This window comes from Rhamphochromis longiceps, linkage group LG1 (assembly GCF_057381845.1).
Source record: "Rhamphochromis longiceps isolate RC_006_pf linkage group LG1, R_longiceps_female_GT1.1, whole genome shotgun sequence".
Lineage (NCBI taxonomy): Eukaryota > Metazoa > Chordata > Actinopteri > Cichliformes > Cichlidae > Rhamphochromis > Rhamphochromis longiceps.
Genome location: NC_140557.1, coordinates 40,026,637 through 40,047,836, shown reverse-complemented (window position 1 = coordinate 40,047,836; position 21,200 = coordinate 40,026,637). Strand labels below are relative to the sequence as shown.

At 41.4% G+C, this 21,200-nt stretch overlaps 1 protein-coding gene across 1 annotated transcript in view; it reads right to left on the bottom strand.

Moving 5' to 3' along the window:
- Positions 1-21,200, bottom strand: part of shank2b (SH3 and multiple ankyrin repeat domains 2b) — a 220,153-nt gene that overhangs the window by 143,543 nt on the left and 55,410 nt on the right. Inside the window, exon 9 of the mRNA XM_085408855.1 lies at positions 8,888-8,954. Within this exon, the coding sequence (XP_085264981.1) occupies positions 8,888-8,954 (67 nt within the window). The remainder of the gene's footprint in view (positions 1-8,887; positions 8,955-21,200) is intronic.

Here is a 21,200-nt window from a genome sequence, read left to right as displayed (position 1 = left end):
GGGAAGAGTGAATCTACAATAGGCAAGCAGCTTGGTGTGAAAAAATCAACTGTGGGAGCAATCATCAGAAAATGGAAGACATACAAGACCACTGATAATCTCCCTCGATCTGGGGCTCCACGCAAGATCTCATCCCGTGGGGTCAAAATGATCATGAGAACGGTGAGCAAAGATCCCAGAACCACACGGGGGGACCTGGTGAATGACCTGCAGAGAGCTGGGACCAAAGTAACAAAGGTCACCATCAGTAACACACTACAACGGCAGGGAATCAAATCCCGCAGTGCCAGACGTGTTCCGCTGCTGAAGCCAGTGCATGTCCAGGCCCGTCTGAAGTTTGCCAGAGAGCACATGGATGATACAGCAGAGGATTGGGAGAATGTCATGTGGTCAGATGAAACCAAAGTAGAACTTTTTGGTATAAACTCAACTCGTCGTGTTTGGAGGAAGAAGAATACTGAGTTGCATCCCAAGAACACCATACCTACTGTGAAGCATGGGGGTGGAAACATCATGCTATGGGGCTGTTTTTCTGCCAAGGGGACAGGACGACTGATCCGTGTTAAGGACAGAATGAATGGGGCCATGTATCGTGAGATTTTGAGCCAAAACCTCCTTCCATCAGTGAGAACTTTGAAGATGAAACGAGGCTGGGTCTTCCAACATGACAATGATCCAAAACACACCGCCCGGGCAACAAAGGAGTGGCTCCGTAAGAAGCATTTGAAAGTCCTGGAGTGGCCTAGCCAGTCTCCAGACCTCAACCCCATAGAAAATCTGTGGCGGGAGTTGAAAGTCCGTGTTGCTCGGCGACAGCCCCAAAACATCACTGCTCTCGAGAAGATCTGCATGGAGGAATGGGCCAAAATACCAGCTACTGTGTGTGCAAACCTGGTAAAGACCTATAGTAAACGTTTGACCTCTGTTATTGCCAACAAAGGTTATGTTACAAAGTATTGAGTTGTATTTTTGTTATTGACCAAATACTTATTTTCCACCCTGATTCACGAACAAACTCCCCACAAATCCCACCATGTGGACTCATGGACCCTTCCCTCCACATTCTGTCTCTCACAGCTGAAGTGCACCTCCGGCGCAAATCACCGACCTCTGATGGAGGAGCGTTCTTGGATCCCGCGGCCCTCCTGGATCGGAATATGGTGCGGGCGTTCTATGTGGCTCACCCTGACAAGCCTGGGGGTCGCCGGGAGGCTCCCGTCGGGGGAGGGGGGTACTGTCACGGCCAGGCGGATCAGCTGCACACTGATCAGCACGCTCTGTTTGTCTCTCTCTCCTCTTCTCTCTCGCCGGGGCGGGAGAGAATGCATGCGTTCTAGCAAATGTGGTATGCAGGGTAGCTTCAGCCACACAACTAATGCTGATCACAAACTGAATCTGAATGTATGGTATGAAAATGAAAATGATTGTCAAGAATCCATTTCTAAGAAAATGCTGCCAAGCTCCCAAATTATACAAGAAATGAACTGAAAATCAGGCAATCAGCAACAGGTTTGATGGAGTGATTAATCCAGATGGAATTATCGATTAAAATCATCTACAGTTGTGTTTTGTGGATGTTTCAGCCAGTGTTGTTGGGGATCTTGAGAAAATTGATGATGATCAGATGTTGATTCACATCCAGTAACATTATTAAAAATGTCTCATGGCAACATCTTCATTAGTCAGTATGAAAGTGGTGCCAAATACCGTGCTGTAGGTGTGATTGCTGTCAACGTGAATTATAATCTAACCAAATCTTTGTTTATCCTTTGCCAGCAGTTTCAGGGTTCCTTCAATGCACTGCTACTCCTGGAAGATGATTAGCATGGTCGCTTCTGTGTCTAGCTTCATGTTTCTCAGAATAGAATCACCAATAACCAGTATAACCACTGATGACAGTGTTTGCCTTGGCAGGTGTGCCACAGAGTGGGGTATTCCAGGGTCTTCTGTTTAGAGCTACACTTTCTCGGTCACCCAGCCAGGCTGATTTCCCCAATCTGCTGGGGAACAGCTAATGGTGGCTATGCCCACACGACTACAGGGGTCTAGCTAACTAAAGGCTATTCCAGAGCTACGTTTTTTGTACAGGTATCAATATTACTAAAGCAGGTTAAGGAACATCTAGACATTTGACACATCTAACAGGTAAATATGGGAAGGGTGAATAAAGAACCCAAGCTAGTAGTGATTCATTTAACAATTAAGCTAATAGCTATGCCAAGCTAGTTGTTATGTACAGGTTTATAATTAAACAAGCCTCACAGATTAACCTGCAGAAAAACACTAAAAACACTAACGTGCAGTGATCCGTATGGGTGACTACGTCATTTTTTTTAAACGTCTTTTTATAAGATGGAAATGTGTCAGTTGTTTGAAATAATCACATTTTAAATGCTTTTGTCATTTAATGTCAGTTAATACTTTACCTTTGTGCTAAATATTTTAAAACACTGTGTCAGATAAACTATGTGACTTTGACCATTTCAGGGTCTTGGGCCTTTGTTTCTATTCACTTGCCCCAGTTGTTAGTCAAGCTTCAACAATGCAGCGAAGTATGGAGAAAAATGACGTAACACAGTGGTAGATTTGTGTAGCTGAACTGTTACATCATCTGCACCGAGTAAGCAAGAAAATCTGTAAAAGCCACAGGGCTGATTGTGAATCTAACACACACACACACACACACACACACACACACACACACACACACACACACACACACACACACACACACACACACGCACACAGTCTCTGTGATCAACATTAAAATGCACTAAATCTGCATATAGCCAGCAAGCGACTCAACATGATACAAGCTGTGCCAGACAAAAGAGGGAGAGCTGGGCTCTGAATGGGCTCCAAGTGTGTGTGTGTGTGTTTTAAGTCAAAGAACTTGGGATTAGAGGTTAAGGGAGTAAAACATGGGAATCAAGGATGTGAGTAAAGGATGGAAGCAAAAGATGGGAAGAGTGGGTGTGGCACCAACCTCTGCAGCAGGCTGAACCCATGGTATCCAATCCAGTTGTCCCATCCCAAAGTCCACAGCTCAAGTGTCCCCCAGGAGTTGAAAACAGATAAATACACACCCGAAATCTGAGGCTGACTGACTGGCCAATCCTAGCTACCACTCATAGATGTAGCTGAGCGCTTAAGGTTGAGTAAGAAATGGTGTGAATGAAGGGGAAGAGGGAGGGCGTGGTGGGGAGGTAGCAGATGTCAACAGTGCTGAGGTTCTTTGTTAGTAATCCCGCTTCGCTGCCGTGTTTCATTTAGACCTTCACCGGGTCGCTGCTGTGCTCAGGCTGCTCACTGATGGGTGGCATCCATGAGAAGAGGTCAACAATTGCAGGATTACATCTTTAGATTAGATTAGATTTCTCTCTCTCTCCATTCATCTGCCTCTCAACCTCATTTTCCCCTGTTCTCTGTTGTATTTTTATTTATTTATTTTTTGGTTTGTTTGTTCATCTTTTCTCATTTTCTCTAAGGCCCGTTAATCCCTGAGCTATCTGCGCTCTGCACAAACTACTCTAAAGACCAGAGTCACTATCCAAGTGATGCTTAGTGCTCATTTCAGTTGTTGATTTAACCTCATAGCATTCACCCCGTCACCACAACTGTACAGGGTTTGGGTTTTGCTTTAACCAGAGAAACAGTTTCAGAAACTAAAACAAGCTACATTTTTAAAAAAATTTCAGCTTGGGTGTTCCAAACAGGCAAAAACTCGATCAAAGAAGAGACATTGCAGATTAAGATACGATTAAATATATGTTGAAGCTGTAAATGATTTGTGGTTGTTTGCTTCACTTGAAAAGTGAAAATGTCACTTTATCAGGTGTTAAACTGAAGCAGAGTCTGTTGCTTTCACCAATCTGCCGCTCCAGCGTGGCAACTAAGCAACAAAGGTAATAAATAGATAGAGAGATGGCAAGATGGAAAAAAAAAACATGGAATTTGTTCAAAAAATACTTCTTATCATGTTTGAATGTTCGTGAAAAATTGTTCTCATCTTTCTCACCTCCCTCACACACACACACACACACACACACACACACACACACACACACACACACACACACACACACACACACACGCACACACAGATGGAGAAATAATGCTATGCCTTTTACACTACATATCTCTATGAAGCCATTTTATGTAATTCCACCTTATCAAGCATTCCAGGCTAAGGATCGCTGCTATATTTGGGTTTGCACAAAGTGAAGGCTCACTCAGCTTTAATATTTTATGTGTGAAAGCACATCGACATTCACTTATGTTGGAATAAATCATTTCCAAAATCAATGTGACAGCAGCGGCTTATTGTGCTGTGACAGTGCATGTAAATATGAACAATACATTGTTTTCTGTTATAGTAAACTATTTGTACATGTCAGATCATGCTGGGGTCATCACTGGTCCAGCTTTTGAGTTTGTTATAGACTTTTGGTTTGAGTTAACTTATGTTCTGCTGCTGTTTCGGTTAATCTTGAGGTCCTTTTTTCCTTTGCCTCTCAGTTTTCATTATTTATTTTCGTACTTTTTGATTTCTTGTTTTATTATGTGAGTGCCCCTCTTGTGTCCTGTCTGTCCCAGTCTTATCTCTGTGTTGTCCTTTGTCTCTCTGGTCATGCTCCCGTGTCTGTCTGGTCTCTCTGTGTCCTGTTTTGGTGGCTCTCTACGTTCCCTGTCTTGTCTAGTTAATATGTTTGTAGTCCTGTCCCTGTGCTTATCTCTCTGTGTTGTGTCCCTTTGTCTCCCAGTCTGTCCAGTCTCCATGTTTGTTTATCCCAGTTCCAGTCTGTAAAACGCGTGTTAGTCTGAGAGCTCTGGTTCTTCTTCCCAGTGGTGTGGTTAATTTGTGTTAGTGATGTCAACACAGTAACACACACTCCAGAGCAGTTCGTTTATGGTGTGAATCCGACCTCAACCCTAACCAATTATAGAGCTGCTTTTCTTCTAAATGTGGCGAGGTACTCTAGATGTGCAAAGGTCTGCACGAGCTAGCAGCTAGCCATGAAAACAACGTAATTTCTCGGTGCTCTCCAAAAGTCCAGGATACACCACCTGTGTTTACTTTTGTTGCTGTCAACCGAGACACATCTGGTCAGTGAGCGGGCTGAACATTCTCACATGGTTTGTAGTGACACATTGTGTCTCTGCTTCCCTTAGTCGCCCTCCTGCGTCTCCCTCTGTTCTTTGTTGTGTTGTCCCTCATGGTGTGTGTAGTCTCTGTCTGGTTGACCCTGCCCGGCTTTACCTGTTGTGTTTTGCTGCCTTTTTACCAGCAATAAAGCAGTGGTCTTTGGTTTTATAGTCTTTCTGCTGAGTCCTGCATTCCCGGTCCACTCCCTGCCTGTCACTGTCATGTCTTGGACTCTTGCCTCAAAAGGCGTTCAGTGTGAGGATTTTATCCAATACTAATGACTTAATATGCTCACTCCAGTAAATCATGAAATTTCCCCTTTTAAACTCCTGCAAACAAGCAGAGGCTGGTTACAGTCTTTTGTATCTTTTCAGATGTTTAAAGGGAAGCAGTTTTTCCTCTAAACCTCTTAGGCGGCTGGTGGGCCTTTGGAAGTCTTGTGACTCTAGACTGGCAAACTAAGACTACAGTTCTCAAGCTGCATGCACACTGGAACAGATTTTCTTGTCACACATTGCTTGAAAACTGACGGCTGGACATTTGAGGCTCTATTTGTCTACGTAACATTCTAATGTATTCACTACAAGATTATATGTCAAACGGCAATATTCTTCCCTCTCATTAGTAGTCGCTTGTCTCAAGTTGAGAAAAGTTTATAGAATAGAATAGAATAGAGTAGAATACGCCTTTATTGTCATTGTACGTGTATAACGAAACTGTGGGTGCTCCACACCAACTGTGCTGGAATAAAATATAAATAGTAGACAGCAGGAATAAATAGCAAACATGAGAAATACAGTGGGGCAAAAAAGTATTTAGTCAGCCACCGATTGTGCAAGTTCCCCCACCTAAAATGATGACAGAGGTCAGTAATTTGCACCAGAGGTACACTTCAACTGTGAGAGACAGAATGTGAAAAAAAAATCCATGAATCCACATGGTAGGATTTGTAAAGAATTTATTCGTAAATCAGGGTGGAAAATAAGTATTTGGTCACCTCAAACAAGGAAAATCTCTGGCTCTCACAGACCTGTAACGTCTTCTGTAAGAAGCTTTTCTGTCCCCCACTCGTTACCTGTATGAATGGCACCTGTTTGAACTCATCATCTGTATAAAAGACACCTGTCCACAGCCTCAAACAGTCAGACTCCAAACTTCGCCATGGCCAAGACCAAAGAGCTTTGGAAGGACACCAGGAAAAGTATTGTAGACCTGCACCAGACTGGGAAGAGTGAATCTACAATAGGCAAGCAGCTTGGTGTGAAAAAATCAACTGTGGGAGCAATCATCAGAAAATGGAAGACATACAAGACCACTGATAATCTCCCTCGATCTGGGGCTCCACGCAAGATCTCATCCCGTGGGGTCAAAATGATCATGAGAACGGTGAGCAAAGATCCCAGAACCACACGGGGGGACCTGGTGAATGACCTGCAGAGAGCTGGGACCAAAGTAACAAAGGTCACCATCAGCAACACACTACAACGGCAGGGAATCAAATCCCGCAGTGCCAGACGTGTTCCTGCTGAAGCCAGTGCATGTCCAGGCCCGTCTGAAGTTTGCCAGAGAGCACATGGATGATACAGCAGAGGATTGGGAGAATGTCATGTGGTCAGATGAAACCAAAGTAGAACTTTTTGGTATAAACTCAACTCGTCGTGTTTGGAGGAAGAAGAATACTGCCTATACCAGTCTTTTTGGGTATGGGAATGATGACAGAGGCTTTCAGACAGGTGAGAGCGGTGGCATGAGTCAGGGAGAGGTTGAACAGCCTGGTGAGGATCCCTGCCAGCTGTTCAAAGCAGGCTTTAACCACAGCTCCTGGGAGGCCGTCAGGGCCAGCAGCGCTCCTAGGGTTCACCGCTCTCATTGTTTTCACCAACTTCCCATCTCCAGCAGTTATTTAACATGTCGATGAGTGTGATTCATTTTCTGCGGTTTCTGGTCACCTCATTGCTACAAATCCTCTCCAGCGTGAACACAGCTTCAGGCTGTTACTCCCAGTGTTTTGTAGTAGGTTTGGTGAAGTCTACATTTTACTGTGGCTATAATTTACCTATTTCTGCTTCTTTTGCAAAGGTTTATTTAAATATTTAACACAAACTCTACGTTTATGTTTGAGTTATTTTGAGTTATTAGTCTTTTGATTATTTACTTGTTTAGTTTTTTTTTGCATGATTTTTCATTTCACTATAATAAACTGTGATAGTACCGTATTTGCTAATAAAATAAACTGGACACATCATCTTGACTTTGAATGTAAAGCTTATAATATTTGGATTAATATTAGCAATTTAAATCTGATACAGAAATGATGTCGTCTTTGTTTCTATAAAATTAAAAAAGCATGTTTGTTTGCATTCAGAGACAGCATGTGCTGTAGCGGATGGTTTATTACGAGGATGCTTTTAGTGGGATTTTCACTCACTCTTTGTGGGAGAAAACTGTAGGCATAGCATTTGGGTTTTAGATGTTGCTATTAACCAGCAGCTCTTTTGAGCTCCATTAGTGGTCTAAATGCATCAGTTAGCTGAAGTACCGTACAAAGACAGCAAATCTGTAGCAATTACACCGCTATAGACACAGAGTAATGCCAGCAATGGAATTGATTTCAAAATCCTGCTCCTCACATACAAGTTCTTGAATAATCAGGCCCCATCTTATCTTAATGACCTTGTAGTACCATATCACCCTATTAGAGCACTTCGCTCTCGCTCTGCAGGCCTACTTGTTGTTCCTAGAGTATTTAAAAGTAGAATAGGAGGCAGAGCCTTCAGTTTTCAGGCCCCTCTTCTGTGGAACCAGCTTCCAGTTTGGATTCAGGAGACAGACACTATCTCTACTTTCAAGATTAGGCTTCAAACTTTGCTTTTTGCTAAAGCATATAGTTAGGGCTGGACCAGGTGACCCTGAATCCTCCCTTAGTTATGCTGCAATAGATGTAGGCTGCTGGGGATTCCCATGATGCATTGAGTTTTTCCTTTCCAGTCACCTTTCTCACTCACTATGTATTAATAGACCTCTCTGCATCGAATCATATCTGTTATTAACCTCTGTCTCTCTTCCACAGCATGTCTTTATCCTGTCTTCCTTCTCTCACCCCAACCAATCACAGCAGATGGCCCCGCCCCTCCCTGAGCCTGGTTCTGCCGGAGGTTTCTTCCTGTTAAAAGGGAGTTTTTCCTTCCCACTGTTGCCAAACTGCTTGCTCATAGGGGGTCATATGATTGTTGGGTTTTTTGCTGTATGTATTATTGTAGTGTCTACCTTACAACCTTATGTTGTGATTTGGCGCTGTATAAATAATATTGAATTGAATCTTAGAATAGTAAATATATATAAAATAAAGAAATCTTACAAGCTAAAATAATCACAATCAGAGTAAAATAAAAGTTAAACCCATATACCGGGTTTATCAAATGATAGCACACAGATTATTTAACACCTCTAAACTGACCAGATTTGATCCAGGAAAAGCTTCCCTGGACCAAAGTATTGATCCTTTGTGTTGGCTCAAACAGCCCTGGATTGTCCAGACATAAACGTACACTTTCATCCCTTTGGCAGTCATCTTGTAATCCAGTGGAAGGGATTATTGCAATAAGTCATTTAGGAGGATCTAACCAAATGTGAGGATTTGAAATGTATCCCAAGAGAGATTCGGGAATATGCACTTGGTGACTGAAGAAAAATAGATGCGGTTGGACTGAGGAGAAGAAAATATGCTTCTTTGTTACTCACCTATATCAGACTCTTTGTGGTTCTTGATGAGCTCAGCAAGCTCAAAGTTTCCAGCAATAATGGCAACCTAGTGAGAGAAACAGCCAAGCACAGACACGACAGAGAGTGAGTGTGAGACGGAGAAAAAGAAACACAAGAATTTACACGTGGATTTTTTTAAAACAAAAGTAGCCTTTTGTGAACTGCTCTGAGAAACAAATCGTGAAAATGAAGCAACTACATGACGATAAACTAACTGACATTTTGGTCCTTTGTGAAAAAAAGCAATGCAAATTAGCCATATGGTGTGATCTTAGGAGCTTTCTGATTGGTTAATGTTTTCTTTCCTTTCTTTTCCATTTGAAAGACAGATAAATAGTTCATGTATAAATATATATTCATTATCCTTCTTTTTACTCTCCAATAAATTATCAAGTAATAAATTACTTTATTAATGACTAAACATAAGAATGCTTTCTTTCACTCCTGGCCTTCCATGCAACATGAGGCTCTTACAGAATAATTCACAAGGGAACCACAAATGATTGTCTCTAAAAGCAAGAACACATAACAGAAGAAAATTACAAAAGTGCAAGCAGGAAAAAGCGTTAATCACAATAATGAGAGTCTTTTTTTCCCTTCAAATTGGTAAGATCAAGCTGGAGAAGCCTGGAATCTACTTACCTATTACACACATACACTGATCAGACATAACATTGTGTCCATTGAAAGGAAATAACACCGATTACCTGTTTATTATGTCACCTGTAAGTAGTTAGGGTACACACGGAGCAAGTGAAGAGCTGTTCCCAAAGTTGATGTGTTAGAAGGAGGAAAACTGGGCAAGTTTGAGTTTGAGATGGCTAGACGACTAGATCAGAAAAGTGCAGATCTGTGGAGTGGTCCCAGTCTGCAGTGGATAGCATCTATAAAAAGTGGTCCAAGGAAGGAACAATGGTGAACCAGTGGCAGGGTCAAGGCTTGCTGATGCATGTGGTGAGCAAAGGCTTCCTGTGTGGTCGGATAAAACAGATGAGCAACTGTGGCTCAAACTGCCTCAAAGTTAAAGCTCGTTCTGATAGAAAGGTATGAGAAATCACTGTGGATTGGGGCTGCATAGCCGCAGCGCGGTCGGGGTGCCCATGCGACTGCACTCCATTGCTGAAAGCACCAACAATGGGAGCATCACATGTGAGCATCAGGACTGGACCATGGGGCAATGGAAGAAGGTGGCCTACTCTGATGAACCACGTTTTCTTTTACATTTTTTGGCTGGCCAGATGCATGTGCGTCACTTACCTTGGGAACACCTGGCACCAGGATGCTCTGTTGGGAAATCTTGGGTCCTGCCATCTATGTGGACGTTACTTTGACACATAACATCTGCGTAAGCATTGTTGAAGACCATGTTGATCCTTTCACTGGAAAGGTATTCCCTGATGGCAGGATAATGTATCCTGCCACAAAGCAAAAATACTTAGGCGATGGTTTGAAGAGTACAGGGTGGGCCATTTATATGGATACACCGTAATAACATGGGAATGGTTGGTGATATTAAAGTCCTGTTTGTGGCACATTAGTATATGTGAGGGGGCAAACTCCTCAAGATGGGTGGTGACCATGGTGGCCATTTAGAAGTCGGCCATCTTGGATCCAACTTTTGTTTTTTCAATAGGAAGAGGGCCATGTGACACATCAAACTTATTGGTAATGTCACAAGAAAAACAATGGTGTGCTTGGTTTCAACGTAACTTTATTCTTTCATGAATTATTTACAAGTTTCTCTTTGTTCACAGCCACTGACATGTCGAAGAGGTTAACACGTGAGGAGCGGATGGAAATTGTGTTGATATCTAGTGAATGCAGTAACCGGGTCATTGCAGCAGATTTCAATGCAAGACACCCAACGAGACCACCCATCTCCCATGCTACAGTCAGCAAACTGCTTGCTAAGTTTCGTGAAACTGGTTCAGTGTTGGATTTGCCAAAATGTGGACGCAAGAAAACTGTCACTAATGAAGAAACATCAGTGGCTGTCCTAGCTTCATTCGGCAAGAGCCCACAGCGTAGCACTCGCCGCATGTCACTGGAGAGTGGCATTAGTCGAACATCCCTTCAGCGGATATTAGCTACTCACAAATGGCACCCTTACAAACTCCAGCTACTGCAGCATCTCAACGAGGATGACCCAGATCGGCGCACAGAATTTGCAGAATGGGCAAAACACTTTTATGTGAATGGTGACGTTAACAAACAAAACCACCGCTATTGGTCTGACACTAACCCACATTGGATGGATCCCTCCAAGACTGTTGGAACAACAAAAGTGATGGTTTGGTGTGGTATATGGGGTACAACGATAGTGGGTCCATTCTTCATCAATGGAAACCTTAAGGCCACTGGATATTTGAAATTGCTACATGATGATGTGTTTCCCTCTTTATGCACTGAAGCTGGCACGTTCCCTGAGTTTTTCCAGCAAGATGGTGCACCACCACATTATGGGTGCCAGGTCCGAGCTTTCCTAGATGAACAGTTTCCTGGAAAGTGGATTGGTCGTCGTGGGCCAGTTAAATGGCCCCCAAGGTCTCCCGATCTGACCCCCTTAGACTTTTGTCTTTGGGGTCATCTGAAGGCAATTGTCTATGGTGTGAAGATACGAGATGTGCAGCACCTGAAACTATGGATACTGGATGCCTGTGCTGGCATTTCTCCTGCGGTGTTGCTATCAGTGTGTGAAGAGTGGGAGAAGAGGGTTGCATTGACAATCCATCACAATGGGCAGCACATTGAACACATTTTATAAGTGGTCAGAAACTTGTACCAAGCACACCATTGTTTTTCTTGTGACATTACCAATAACTTGTGTCACATGGCCCTCTTCCTATTGAAAAAACAAAAGTTGTATTCAAGATAGCCGACTTCTAAATGGCCACCATGGTCACCACCCATCTTGAGGAGTTTGCCCCCTCACATATACTAATGTGCCACAAACAGGACTTTAATATCACCAACCATTCCCATGTTATTACGGTGTATCCATATAAATGGCCCACCCTGTACAACAATGAGTTTGAGATGTTGACTTGACCTCCAAATTCCTCAGATCTCAATTTAATTGAGCATCAGATACCAGAGCACACCTTTAGTGGAGGTCTAGTGGAGTCCATGCCTCCACAAGTCGAGGCCGGTTTGGCAGAAAAAGGGGGACGAACAATATTAGGAAGGGGATCATAATATTATGTCTGATCAGTATACGTACATATTTCAAGTCAATATTCACTTAATACCTGTCCATAAGTCCCGTTTGTGGTTCTCTTGATGCATTTACTGTTAAAAATGGAAAGCTAAAGCTACAACTGAAATGAGACTTTTTTGAAATTTTATCATGTAAGGCACAAGCACTAGCTCCATGAGTTGTCATTTGTGGTGATGAGACATCCTGGCCATAACCCTATCTTATTTTGGGCGGGAAAAAACCAAAAAGGCTGACACCCAGTGTTAAAATATTGTGATTTTTAATTTTCTGACCATGTGAGAATTAGGTAGTTCTGTCAATCCGAAAACTTGACTGAAGCACTAACTCTAAATCTTCAGCATTCCTACTTAAGGTGGCTCAGAGCTCGGAGGGTTAAAAGAAAAAAAAACACCGATTGCACCATTACTCATGGAAACGGAAGGTAGAGTTTTGGAGAAGTGACGTGAACCACATATTGTAACATTTTTGTGTATTTATCTTAATTGCTTTAATGTTTAGATAATACAACAAACTGTCAAGCCCACAAATTAATATTGACCTTCATTCTTCAAACTGACAAATATGAAGTGTGATTGAAAGTTCTCAGAATTGATCCATAAAAATCAAACACCTTATCCAACTTACATTTGGCTGATCTTCAAGTCAGTTTCAGGCATCTGCACAGATATCGGTTTCTGTTCACACTGGTCTTCAGTAACTGTTCCTTACAAACTTTCTGACTTGCCCTCTTCAGTGAAAAATAGTCCTTCAGTTTAGTTGCTCTTTAGGTTGTACAATCTCTTTTTCTTCTTCTATTTTTTTTGGTTTTCCCCCTTTGTCTTCTTAGCTGGGAGCATTTGACTCCTGCATTTTTGTTCTAGATACACTTTCAGTGGCTCTGCGTACATAATGACTCATTATTCAAAATAAAAGCTGACAATTCTTGTTGTGCAAATGCCACTTACATACTTTCATTTAGACTGCCATCCTTCAAAAATAAATATTTCATTTGATAATAATTAATGTTCAGGTTCATAGTTGGGGTCCTAACTTACCTACAATACTGGAAAAGCTTTTCATTTCTTTTTAACTCTTATCTTGTCAACAAGTAATTAACTGGTGACCCGGTGGATGGCATAACATCATGGTGTCTTGCACTATTTTCTTCTAATGTCTTGCTCTTATTCTTTGTATATTACAGTCACTTCAATCGTTCAAATCAGTGGACTTCATTACACAGAAGTGTGATCTGTATGTGGCCACCAGAGGGCAGTAACGCGATTTCTTGCTGAGCTGGTTAAACAGGTTGTTACACTGTCAGTGACCCAGATCGTGCTGCCTGTTATCGTGCTGTTGCTTACAGTCAGCTCTGCAGGCACAGTGCTTGCTGAGTGTTACAGGTTTACAGTACAGCTGGAGTCAAGCTCACGGCAGTAAAAATAGTCAGATTCATTTTCCCGCTGCACATATGCACACACACACACACACACACACACACACACACACACACACACACACACACACACACACGCGCGCACATGCACACACACTTCATGAGAAGCCTAGAAGCATTATATAAGTGTGCCTCCTCTGATTCTGAGAACAAATATTCAGTAAAGAAGAGAAGAGTGAGCATGTGTATTATCAAAGCATTGCTGGCTTAAGTAGTAAACTGTGCTCCTTTTTTGTTCTTTATATATATATGAATCAAAAAAGAGCATTTTTGAGACACACTTAGGAATTTCAAAAGGAAATTTTTTACACCACTTTGACTCCTTTTCACATTTCTGTTATCAACCTGCATTCAGATACAAAAGGGAAAAATGCTTGCTTTTAAATAAGGTGTGAGTCACTGAATGTAAATTTAGGCTCATATTTTTGGTAACAAATGTGATGTTTCCTGTTAAGGAGATGGGGGAGGGGGTGCTGAATGCTGGCTGGATTGCCCACTCATTCTGAGGATCTCCCAGAGCGCATGCCACAAACTGTGACAAATCTATCAAAGCCTGTTCTTGAGGAGAAACTGTTGGATGGGAAGAGATGAGGCAAAGAAAAGAGATGAAGACGTCATTTCAACTATGACCTAGAATGAGGTAGCCAAACCTAATGTATTTGTAAGATGTTTGAAGCACTGAGACATGTACTGCCCATCAGCAATGTAATAATAGGATAAAATATGTCCCCCCTAAAACCTCTGTCTTATTGGTTTTTCTTTATCAATAAATGATCAGCTGTTTGGAACAGCATATGTTCCTTGTTTCCATTTAGGCTTTTAGGTAATTTCAAGGTCAAAAGATCTTTTAGCATCTAGGTTAAAATGTGAGGTTAGAATCACTTATTGACAGCTTTGAAAGTCTAGAGTGAGATTAATGTTTCTGACCTGATTCCCACTGTAATATAGTCATACAGTCCCATCACCTGTATTTACACATTTACACCTCTGCTAATTACTATTTAAATTCTGGTTTGCTAATGGAATCAAGTGGCTCTGGGAATAATTTATTTTCATTTATTCAGCTACACTGAGAGTTAAACATACAATACACACTTCTTTCAGCATCTTCAAATAAGACACTTTACTCAGCATTTCGTTTCCAACACAAATTTTCCTCCAGAATCTCAAATTAATAGCTTTTAATTGATACTTTGATACTTAATACCTAAGCCCAGCTTATATAATCAGTGGAAAAAGGGCAGCAATCGCCCAAAGAGTCCAAAGCTCACCAGAACATAGTTGCTTTTGACCAGCAATACTAACCAAGCTATTGCTGCACATGGACCAAAAAGCTACTATAAATGGGCCTGAACAAAACTACAAACAAAGGCAGAAAACAACAAAGACTAAACTAACAAAACATAAGCTGGGAAAAGGCTAAAAAACAAGTACAAAGAAACTAACTAAGAAACGAGCTCTGAAAAAACACCCAAATGACGTGGAGGTAAAGGAGTGTCATTAGGAGGGGTTGATCTGTATGAACACAAACAGTCAACTTATTTCTGGAGGTATGGATGCTCGTGCTCCTCAACATTTCCTGAAAAACATATTAAACAAAAATGATAAATTGCTTCAAGCTCACGTTCATGTGTGAACACTCAAGTCAGGCACTCTGAGCCAATGAGTCATGGCTCTGGGAGACACGAAGACAAACACTTTTTGCACCTCTTGCATGTTGTGCAATAAACTGCACTGGGAATCTTCAGACGTGACCTTGTTTTATGTCATCGGCAGTTATAGGAGCTTGTAGTTCTTTGTTCTCCGCTGATACTGGTCAGAGGTAGTCACAATGACTTCTGTGTGTCCAAGATGTAACAGTGGTACCCAGTCACCATCACACTGTTGCATTTCATTTGCTGGTTTCCACTGAGTAGGATAACAAATTCACTTTTCAAAAGCTATTTTTCAAAAACAAACGCAAAAGATTTTCTTGGATTCTAGAAAATATTTAATGTCTATAACATAGCAACAGCACTGTAACATATAAACAGCTAAATGTGTTATGAATAACGTTGAGAACACACAAACATGATTTCTGAAATGTTGCTAAAGTTGATGTTTTCCCTTTTCCCAACTGCACCTGAGCTTGTGTTTGTTGGCTCAGTGACCTTAGCTCCTTTTTGCTTCCAGCGTGGAAAGTGAAAGTCTCCAAACTAAATGGGCGCTCATTCACTTCACAGGTACAGGTCCAGCATTTTACAACACACCAGCTCAACATTTTGATAAGTTTCCAAATATTCACAATTTACCTTCAGACCCCAAAGCAACATCTGCCTTCCATTATCAAGCTGAACTTGAACAACAACCCCATAATGCATTGCGTTGGTGATGGCATGACCCTGAGCTTTACTGGGGATTTATTTATTTATTTTTTGTTTTTACTGTTGATTTATGCTTTAGTGGGAATTCTATTGAAGCAAAATCTATCTACATCGTAACCTGATGGATCTACGCGCCAGTATTCTGAATGTCCTGTTCAGTAATGTCAATTCCTCCTGTGCATTTCTGCCATTTTGCCACAGTTTTTGAATTGATGAGTGACAGAATGGCAATCATCCTCTTCATATAAGGAATGATAATCACGGCATCAATATAAGGACCCACAAATGTCAGTAAAGTCCTGGAAGTAGATCATCATCATCTGTCGCGAAGGATACATCTGGCACAAAGTGGGCCTTTAAAACCCAAACAGGAGATATAGAGGAGGTGTAAACAATTGTTTAGCATTGTTTATACTGTAAATGCTATTTATGTTACAGGCTACATTTCGAGTGGCTCTGTACTGTTTATTTTAGACCCTTGGAGAAACCCAGAGTTAAGGAAGCTACATATTTGGAATGGGATTAGCAAAAGCTAGTCTAAAATGGAGCTTACAGAATCCAACAGAAGACAGTTTCAAGTTTAACTGTGATCACAAACCAGGTACCAAACAAGCTACATGGAGTCACAATTTATCTCTCATTATCATTCTACCACCCACTATCACCACCACTACTGCCATCACCACCATCACCACCCCCACATCGATTCTTTTCCTGTTCTCCCATGGTTGTCATGGAGACAAATGGTTGTGTATAACACAGAAGTAACCGGGGTGGGGGTGGGAAGGATGTGGAGCCACTTAAAGCCGAGTGGAAATCAAGGCAACGGGTCGACCAGACCAAAAGAAAGAGATGGTGGAAGGACACCAGAAAAGGAAAATCAATCAAAACAATCACTGAAACACAAAAGTCCAAACAGGAAGGAGAAAGGATTCGATCTACACTGCCCTTCAATTTTAAATTTAGTCATTCCCCAGCACTGAGTAATTTGAGGGCCCAAACTTTTCTTTATACGTTTACATTTTGCCTTCATTTTCTTCCCATAGAGTTAGTTTAAATAGACTCAAAGTGAAATGTCAAAAATATGACCTAATAAAGTGAAATTAATTAGTGCAGTGTTTTAATTGATCCAAAATAAATTAAAGGTCTCTAAAAATGACAATATTATTCAGGAACTACTTTAACAAATTTCCTTTTTTCTTTCGATAAGTCAGTCTGTCCTATAGGTTAGCCTATTGACCGCAGACTGATCACTGATATCTGGGCCAAGACGTCCACTTTCATTCATCATTCATTGATTACAGATGGAGTAAAAAAGATCAGATCCACATGGTCTTCAGATGCAATTTGGTGAATGTGACTCCTCGTTTTAGCTGCATGCAATTAAAGCCTGCTAGAATGTGACTGATCAATAGAACGTATAATGCTAAGACAGATGCATTGATGTTTGCATCCAACTCCATCCAGACTAATAGTAACAATATGTTGTTAATGTTAGTCTGCTTGTAGTAAAACGTTATTGGACTTCACATATTTTTACTTTCAACATACTAAAGCCTGGTTTTAAATAGTTTCACCCCTCAGGACGCCTCTCACAGTTTTCCATGGTGGCTTGCTTTTAGAAAACCCATCTAGAAAGCTGTTGGCCATATGTAGGCACGCCTGCCCGGGGTTTGCCCTGTCCACACAGCCCCACAGTTCATCCACACCTATCCATCGTGTGCTAACACAGGCATGTTTGCACATTATTTATAATAATTAAAGACCATACAGGGAAGTATGACTATTGTGGAGAAGATGAAACCCCAGAAGATACTTCAGTGTAGTGTCAGAAATATGAGGCTGAGAGAAGGTGATCTATTCGAACCTGAAGTAGGAAGGATTTTTATTGATTTACAGCAAAAGAATTCAGGAAGTGAAAGATATCAGGCCATCGTCCATTTCAAGATTAATTTGTTGGATAGGAGCTGACTCTTTTTCCTTTCAGGACAAATGGCTACACAGTGCAGCAGGTTACATGTTATCCAAACCTACCTGGCCCTGTGTGAAAAGTACTTGTCTCCTAAACCTAATAAATGATTGGGCCAGCCTTGGCAGCTAAAACCGCAATCAAGCGTTCAAGAGAACTGGCATTGAGTCTTGTTGTGGAGGAATTTTGGCCCACTCTTCTTGCAGAATTGTTTTAATTCAGCCACATTGCAGGGTTTTCAAACACAAACGGCCTGTTGAAGGAAATGCCAAAGCATTTCAATCTGATTTGAGTCTGGACTTTGATGAGGCCGCTCCAAAAGGCTCATTTGTTTTGTCTTTTTGAGCCATTCAGACGTGGACTTGCTGGTGTGTTTACAATCAATGTTCTGCTACATAACACAAGTGATCTTAAGCTTCAGGGCACAAAGTGATGGCCCGACATTCACCTTCAGGATTCAGGAGAGCAGTTTTTCAGGTGACCATTAATTATGGACCCAGAAGCATCAAAGCGGTTTATGATGCTCATAAATGACCTTTACTGAAGCAAGTGAGACCTCCGGATTTTTAGATGTTGGCCTGAGTTCTTTCATCACTCCTGGGAAAGTTCACTATAATATTTGTGGATGATGGCTCTCACTGTTGTTTACTGGATTAGAAAAGCAGCTTCTATTTAAGTGATTTTGTGATTTAACATATGTGACAGTTATGAGGCCTGAAACTGAACTTAGCTTTCCAGAAAGTTTGGTTAATGACAATTAATTCATGATTTAACAAGGGACAATTAGATTTTCATGGACATGTTTGGATTGCTCTCCTCCCTTAATAAATGAAATAATCATTTAAGACCTGCATTTTGCATTTACAAACAAACTATCTTTGATGATCTGATACTAATATGGAGAAAAAGACTAAGAAATCATGAAGGAGGCAAATACGTTAAACACAGCACTATAGTAACCCTGTGTGATTAAGAGCATGGCTAATGAGAGGAGCTGTCTTTCTTTCTTTCTTTTCTTTTCTTTTCTTTTCTTCGAGTGGTGTGGTTATACAATAAGGGGCACATTTGTCCCCACACTGTGGGGCTAGCTCATGAGTCCTCTGTGAGCCTGGGGGAGGCCTGGGTGGGGCCCCAGCAGTGTGGCCCACATCTGGGCCCCTCTCTGCTTAGTGTGAGGAGACCAAACTACAGGCTACCTCACTGAGGCCCACTGTGGGCTGTGTGGGTCTGTCTGCCATTCCCCCACATGGGTTGGGTTCCACAGGGACATGCTTCAGGGGTAAATTTAAATGCACTGGGCATCATCTTAGCTGGTTTTGGGCAAGAAAACAACTTGTTAAGATTTACTCGACCATCATGGCTTTAATTTAAAATACATCGTTTTACAACCTGTGCCATCTGCAACATGCTTCTTTATTATTTTACTGGCTACACCTACAGTAACAACATTATAGCAGAGTGCCGTGGATGTGTGCAAAATGTTGCTAAAGGGGTCAAATATAAGATTTAGGGGTGTTTAGAAAGTATGACTACAGATGATAAAACCATGTAGTTCAGCAGGATTAGATAAGCTTCACATAAAACAGGGACAATAGCTAGACTGGCTTTAGTCAGTGTTGCTGTTAGTTCAGCTAACTAACACATTAAATCCATATTCAAACATAAGGTACACATGAAACACAGCTCCTGGTGGTTAAAAGGATAGAATGGTTTACTTAGCCTGAGAGCTGCAGGTGATTTCAAGTTTTGATAGATTTACTTTCAATCATCCAGCAGATAAACAGCAACATTAATTTATAGTTACATTTCTGTCTAATCTTCACTCTCGTTAGCACTGTTTTTGATCTACTCTAAGGGTAATATCAGGCTCGTTAGCTGCTTCCACTCTACTCACCCACCCTCAAACTGAGTGTTTTTGGTGTGCTGCGCAGTATACACTGAGTTTATTGAGCTTTTCCACTGAGAACTAATACAAATTACATCAGTTATGATTTTGCTATTAATTCCCACAGAGGAACATACAGCGCTTGGAATGTTATCATCTAATTGCAAGTTTTAGTTAATACTGTTGTGAAAACAGATAACTGTTGATATCAGTGACCATCATGTCATGATTATCCATCAAACCGGGCAAATTGCACCCAAAGGAAAGCAGGAAGGTGTTTATGACTCTTGCTAAATGAAAGCATGAATCTTCCCAATGTATTCATTCATCTGGCCGTAAACCAAATTCCAGTAATGCCAGTTTAAAAAGGCAGCACGAACACAAACTTTCAGGAATAAGACGACAACTCTGTTTCACCAAATCATTCAGGACATGTCAACAAATGTGAAAAAGGTTTTGTCACAGTGGCCTCCATCAGAGCATGTGCAATCCCATTATATTCTTAGAGTAAATGGTAGCTATAATTTACAGCAGAGGTCACAAAACCATGTGTGCTTTACAGTCTGTGCTAAGGGTGCATAAGAGAATGTGTGGGGGCATGGTGAACAGGAAATAGGTGAGGAGGAAGGGCATACAAAATAGACTGAAAATAATAAGGAGTGAAGAGGGGAATTAGATTAAAAGACTGGCCTAGAAAGAACGTGCAAAAGAAAGATAACGAATGTGAAGAAAATGAAAAGATAAAAGAAATGAGGTTTTACAGAGCGCGTGAAAAGGTTACAGCTGGGCACAGGTCAGATTGAAGAGACAGAAATATGGTACGCGCACACACACACACACACACACACACACACACACACACACACACACACACACACACACACACACACACAGAACTGACAAATGATATTATCAAATGGCACGACCACAGAACACCCACACAGTGTTCAAATTAAGAGCACATGCAGCAGCAGCGGAGGCACAACGTAAGCACGCCTCATTCAACTATAGCAATCAGTAGTTATTAACACTTGCACTTTCCAGTTGTTAATTTGGCACCTAATGATGATGTTTTCAAGCACATCCCTTTGCTGAATTGACAAACAGGCCTCTCTAGTGAGTGTTGGGGGGTAACAGAATACATGTGTTACGTATTTAAAATACAAAACATGAGTAACTGTATTCTGTTACAGTTACCGTTTAAAAAGGTGGTATTCAGAATACAGTTACTTTGTTGAAATACATGGATTACACGGCGGTCTTTTCCTGTTTCATATGTTAGGCTATGCTCGCTCTGTTTTTGGTGATTCCACGCTGGTGGAAACCCAAACAAAACACGCAATAAGAGGATCTAATGCCTGTGTCTCAATCTCATGGCCCAAGTCACCTCTACTTGCAGCAGCATAATCAGGTGAAAATTTATTAT